At 48.8% G+C, this 6,000-nt stretch overlaps 1 protein-coding gene across 1 annotated transcript in view; it reads right to left on the bottom strand.

Annotated features, from left to right (window-relative positions):
- LOC122972563 (piezo-type mechanosensitive ion channel component 2-like) overlaps window positions 1-6,000 on the bottom strand; it is a 65,163-nt gene that overhangs the window by 46,513 nt on the left and 12,650 nt on the right. The window contains exons 7-10 of the mRNA XM_044339753.1: window positions 5,800-6,000; window positions 2,849-2,996; window positions 1,922-2,095; window positions 1,241-1,355 (exon numbers count right to left, since the gene is read on the bottom strand). The exon at window positions 5,800-6,000 is cut by the window's right edge and continues 13 nt beyond it. Coding sequence (XP_044195688.1) covers window positions 1,241-1,355; window positions 1,922-2,095; window positions 2,849-2,996; window positions 5,800-6,000 — 638 coding nt within the window. The remainder of the gene's footprint in view (window positions 1-1,240; window positions 1,356-1,921; window positions 2,096-2,848; window positions 2,997-5,799) is intronic.

The following is a 6,000-nucleotide window of genomic DNA, read 5'->3' on the forward strand; positions in this document are numbered from 1 at the left end:
GGTCGGGGAGCAACACGCTGTGGTCGGGGAGCAACAGGCTGGGGTCGGGGAGCAACACACTGGGGTCGGGGAGCAACAGGCTGTGGTCAGGGAGCAACAGGCTGGGGTCGGGGAGCAACACACTGGGGTCGGGGAGCAACAGGCTGTGGTCAGGGAGCAACAGGCTGGGGTCGGGGAGCAACACACTGGGGTCGGGGAGCAACAGGCTGTGGTCAGGGATCAACAGGCTGTGGTCGGGGAGCAACAGGCTGTGGTCAGGGAGCAACAGGCTGTGGTCGGGGAGCAACAGGCTGTGGTCGGGGAGCAACAGGCTGTGGTCAGGGAGCAACAGGCTGTGGTCAGGGAGCAACAGGCTGTGGTTTTGTTGTGAAATGTGTACTTATTATGACCTTTGGACTACCAACAGGTAAAACGAAAAGAGTAAGGCTATGTTCTGCAATTGCTCTGGAGCTTGTTTTTTGCTCCTTTGTTTAGGAAATAATGTTGTTTTAGCTGAGCACTTCCTTGGGTGTCTGCACTCACCTCCGTGTCTCTGAATCAAAGAAATGTTGTTTTATCCTATGGAATTAAAGAAAAGGCTGTGGTGTCCTACAGTGTGAATCGGAGCGTAATGGACTCAAAGCTTTTCTCAACGTCAAAATCTTTAGCTTCTGTTCGTCATTAGCGGATCATGAGACTGAATTTTAAGATCTGTGATTGGCTGTTTGTTGCTGAAATGCACCTTGGGACTCATAGTTAACTTCTATCACAAAATCTTTATGTCCACAGTCTTGTAGCCTCAACTGTTCACTAAAGAAGCTGTTCACGTTTTCTTCCGATGATTCAACCAGGAGAGTTTCATGTTGCTCAGAAAACTGAGTCACTGACTGACTTCCTGTTGCAGCTTTACCTTCTAGTTTCCTCCTCTACCACCTTGCTTCCTTCTTTACCTCAGAGCTTCCTTCCCTACCTCCTAGTTCCCTTCAGTACCTCCTAGCCGGCTCCTCGCTCTCTTGAATGACATAAAATACTATCATTGTGCAGCTCTTTTACACTTTCCAAATGTTCAAATTCAATGTTCAAATCAAATTCAAAACAAAACATTTATTCAGAACATTTATTGTGTATGAAAATGCTTTTTGGGCCGGTGTGCGTCACCTGAAGGACAGGAAGTTGTAATTACACGGTTTGACCACTGCGTCCAATTAGCGCTGTTCGTAACTACAAAGCTGCTCCACTGGGGTTCAAACCAGCAACTCACCTGACTGGCTGAGGGAGTAGTGAGGCGTGGAGTAAAGATCCAATCCCAGTGCTGTGCTCTGTGTGGGCGGGGCAAAAGAGTCAGATGGGCTGTCATTGGAGGAAGACACCAACACCTGAAGACAGATCAGGACAGATAAAAGTCTTCATATCAATTAAATAAAATAATAATGAGTTATAATGGGACATAAGCAGCAGTTTGTGTATATTACATTACATTACATTATATCAGGGTGCGATTTGTGAAAAAATCAGAGGGGGGGGGGGGGGGTTTGAAACGTTTTTATTCATGAAAATAAATCAGAACCACAATGGGTCGATACAGACTATGAAGCATTTCTTGCAGCTGTTACAGTAACATTTATAAAATAATTATGAACTTAAATAAAACAATTACGAAACTTGAACTTGACCACTGTCAATGACCACTGAATATTTTAATCCATTTATTAAAATGTAATTAATTGAGTTGCACAATATTTTCACTCTCAGTGATGTGATGTCAAGTTCATGCCTTAGTTCATAAATCACTATGAGGGGGATACATTTTTGTCTCCACCGGGGATAAAATAACTCATCAGAGGCAGAGATATATAGACCAGAATGGAAGAAACCCCCACCATCCCCCCCAGGAAATCGCACACCCTGCATTATATTGTGTTTATATTAATTACTCTCGTACGTCTCTGCAGTCCAGCCGATCATGACCTCTCCTCCACAGCTCTCTACGCCTCTCTGCTGTGATGTCACTGCTGACATCATCACTGAGGTGACTGGTGGCGGTGATGATGTCACAACTCCCATTGACTGCAGACTCTGCCCCCTCTACAACCTGCCCTCCATTGCTGTCGATCAGCTGAGGAAAAATGTGACCCCTCGTCAGCCAATAACAGCTGGAGAAAAACCTCTTTACCTCCTAACTTCCTTCTTTACCTCCTAGCTTCCTTCTTTACCTCCTAGCTTCCTTCTCTACCTCATAGCTTCCTTCTTTACCTTCTAGCTTCCTTCTTTACCTTCTAGCTTCCTTCTCTACCTCATAGCTTCCTTCTCTACCTCCTAGCTTCCTTCTTTACCTTCTAGCTTCCTTCTCTACCTCATAACTTCCTTCTCTACCTCATAGCTTCCTTCTTTACCTTCTAGCTTCCTTCTCTACCTCATAACTTCCTTCTCTACCTCATAGCTTCCTTCTTTACCTCCTAGCTTCCTTCTTTACCTCCTAGCTTCCTTCTCTACCTCATAGCTTCCTTCTTTACCTTCTAGCTTCCTTCTTTACCTTCTAGCTTCCTTCTCTACCTCCTAGCTTCCTTCTTTACCTTCTAGCTTCCTTCTCTACCTCCTAGCTTCCTTCTTTACCTTCTAGCTTCCTTCTCTACCTCCTAGCTTCCTTCTCCACCTCCTAGCTTCCTTCTCTACCTTCTAGCTTCCTTCTCTACCTCCTAGCTTCCTTCTCTACCTCCTAGCTTCTGTTCACACCTGTTAAATCATGACATCATACATGTGTGAAATGATGACAATGTGACACCACAATGAGATGAACTCATGCAGAAACTCTTACAGTTGTGTGATGTCATTGTGTGTGTGATTTCATAGTATGTGTGGTGATCATCACCTGGTTCCTCCAGAGGCTGGCCACAGTGTGGTAAAGCAGTAGCAGCATCAGAGGGCTGCCGAAGTGAAACCAGCTGAGGTCAGAGTTCACATGAAGCCTCCAGGGGGCGGTGCAGTCCCCCATTGCCAAGGACACCAGGCCAAACACACTGCAGGGACACATCCATCACTATCAATATATCAATAACTGATAATCAGGAGACATGATGAAGGTGTGTTATCCGGTAGAGGTGTGTTCTCTATCATGTCAATTGCCTTTTAGTTCACAAGCATTCACATATTTTTATTTGTTGTGCTGAGATAATGGCAAGCCCAGTAGGACACACCTGTTAGGGCTGTGGGATAAGGATGCCAATGGAGGATGGTCATGATCAATGTTAGCACTGCTTAGGGCTGGACCATGCACACATGACCAGCCAGGACCCAGCCTCCTACATGAATTGTTTTATCCTGCTAGCTAGAGTAAGGGAGGCTAGGGCTCTAGCATTTTCTCACAAAAGCCCAGCCACTCTCACTGGGCAGCTACAGCAGGAGAAGCAGCCAAGAGTAGTGGTTTGGAGTGATCAAGTCGGGGTACGGTCTCAATCACCTCATACCCTGGGGGTGGCTGTCAGGAAAGGGTTGGCAAACTAAATAAAGTTAGTATTACCCAGCATCCCACCTCCGCCCTGGTAGGGTATAAGGAGCTGGAGCTAGTGTACCCTATGTCGGATGTGTCAGATGAAGGGGAAATTGACATCCTCAGAGAGCAAAGACCTCCTCCTAGCTCAGGTGTGTGAAGAGGCAGGGCAGGTAGAGGAGGAGCAGGAGCAGGAGCCACCACCTCCCTCTATCACCAGCTCATTACTTGGGCTGCTGAGCCATTGGAAATTGAAATGCCAGTGGAGCAAGTCTGGAGGGCCTCGCGTTTTGATAATGAAGAAGCGGGTCAGTCGCACTTTTCTTCTGTACCACTGCTTCCTGATGTAGAGGAACTAGTACTCAGACAGTTTGCTAAACCATCTGAAGCCCATTGCTAGTCAGTCTATATAGATGGCTAGTATGTGTGCATGGTTGGGAGAGGATTGGCTGTGGACCACCACCTCCCATGATCAGGCTTTAGAGGCCTTGATGTTCCCCACAAAGTCGTTCTAGGGGAGGCCGAGCTGCCCAAGCGGAAATGCAAAAATGATGGATCCCATGCTCGCCATAATGCTTGAGCTATGGCAATTCAGGGACAGCTGGTTAACACAGGGGCTATTTTGGCCTTGCATCAGCGCTAGCTGGCTAAACAGTTGGAGGAGGGTGGCTCCAACTTAGCTGCTGAGGTGCAGCAGGTGTCCTTGCTCCTAGCTAAGCTGATGAAAGAGCAAGCGGTGGCAAGTGGAGGGCCATGACCTCCCTCTGGATGATGAGGCGCCACCTCAGACTGTCTTGGTCATGGCTGCAGGGGAAAGACCATGCCTGTCTGCTTAGGCTTCCAGATGCAAATAAAATGCTCCAAGATGCTCTGGCTATTCTACACTCTCCTGGAACAGTAGGCCATCAGCAAGGTGAAGCAAAATGATCAGCAGGCTGGGTTTTATTCATGTTACTTCCTCATTCCCAAAAACATGGGAGTCCTGGGGCCCTTAGTCATGAAGGTCTTTGCATCTTCATTTATCTGGACAAAAGAAAGAAAGCTGGCTGGAGTGGGCAGTCATTGTTGTGCCCCATCTCATTGTCTCATTGGGTTGCGGATGCAATCCCACAGGCGTATAAGACAGCAGTCAGGCCAGCCTTTGCAGGGCTGTGTGCACATTCCACATGGGGCCTCTCTGTCTGAGATTTGTACAGTGGCCTCTTGGTTGAACCCATCCACCTTTATCAGGTTATACTGCGTGAATATGGCAGCCAGCACCCCATTCACTGAGTGTGTGCTGGGCTCAGTGCACATACCATTCCCCCAGGACCACAGCTTTTCCAAGAACGGACCTGGACCCGGAGTCTTTTTCTTCAAAGCTAGCCATGCAACCTGACGGGCTAAGTGGCCTTAACCACCTTAACCGGAGAGGCCACGCATGCGTGGTGCTTATATAACCACAGGTTGTAAATCAGTGTGTGGCCACCACAGGTGATGTGTCTTAAGGAGTAATCCATGTCAGCTTCCCCTGTGGGGATCAGTCCCAGTACATATGGAATGGGTGGATAGTCTCTCCACTGAGACAACCTGGGTTACAGTATACCTTCCGATGTCTGGTGGAGGTGTGTTATCTGCCGAAAGAGTGGTATCTGGTGGAGGTGTGGTACCTGGTGGGAGTGTGTTTCCTGGTGGAGGTGTGGTACCTGGTGGAGGTGTGGTATCTGGCAGAGGTGTGGTATCTGGTGGAGATGTGGTACCTGGTGGGAGTGTATTACCTGGCGGAGGTGTGGTATCTGGTGGGAGTGTGTTACCTGGTGGAGGTGTATTACCTGGTGGAGGTGTATTACCTGGTAGAGGTGTGTTATCTGGTGGAGGTGTGTTACCTGGTGGGAGTGTGTTACCTGGTGGAGGTGTGTTACCTGGTGGAGGTGTGTTATCTGGTGGAGGTGTATTACCTGGTGGAGGTGCGGTATCTGGTGGAGGTGTGTTATCTGGTGGAGGTGTATTACCTGGTGGAGGTGTGTTACCTGGTGGAGGTGTGTTATCTGGTGGAGGTGTATTACCTGGTGGAGGTGTGTTATCTGGTGGAGGTGTGTTACCTGGTGGAGGTGTGGTATCTGGTGGAGGTGTGTTACCTGGTGGGAGTGTGTTACCTGGTGGGAGTGTGTTACCTGGTGGAGGTGTGTTACCTGGTGGAGGTGTGGTATCTGGTGGAGGTGTATTACCTGGTGGAGGTGTGGTATCTGGTGGAGGTGTGTTATCTGGTGGAGGTGTGTTACCTGGTGGAGGTGTGTTATCTGGTGGAGGTGTATTACCTGGTAGAGGTGTGTTATCTGGTGGAGGTGTATTACCTGGCAGAGGTGTGGTTGGGAGGCCACGCCTCCTGCAGGGAGGGCAGCTGGTAGCAGTAGAGGAGGAGGAAGTGGGAAGCGGAGTAGAGCAGTGACATCACAGACACACACTTGAAGATGAGGGGCGGGACCTGACCTGACCACGCCCACCAGGTACACAACACCTGGAAACAGAGCAGGTAGGGGAGGGAGGAGAGCGAC

This window comes from Thunnus albacares, chromosome 21 (genome assembly GCF_914725855.1).
Source record: "Thunnus albacares chromosome 21, fThuAlb1.1, whole genome shotgun sequence".
NCBI classification, from domain to species: Eukaryota; Metazoa; Chordata; class Actinopteri; order Scombriformes; family Scombridae; genus Thunnus; species Thunnus albacares.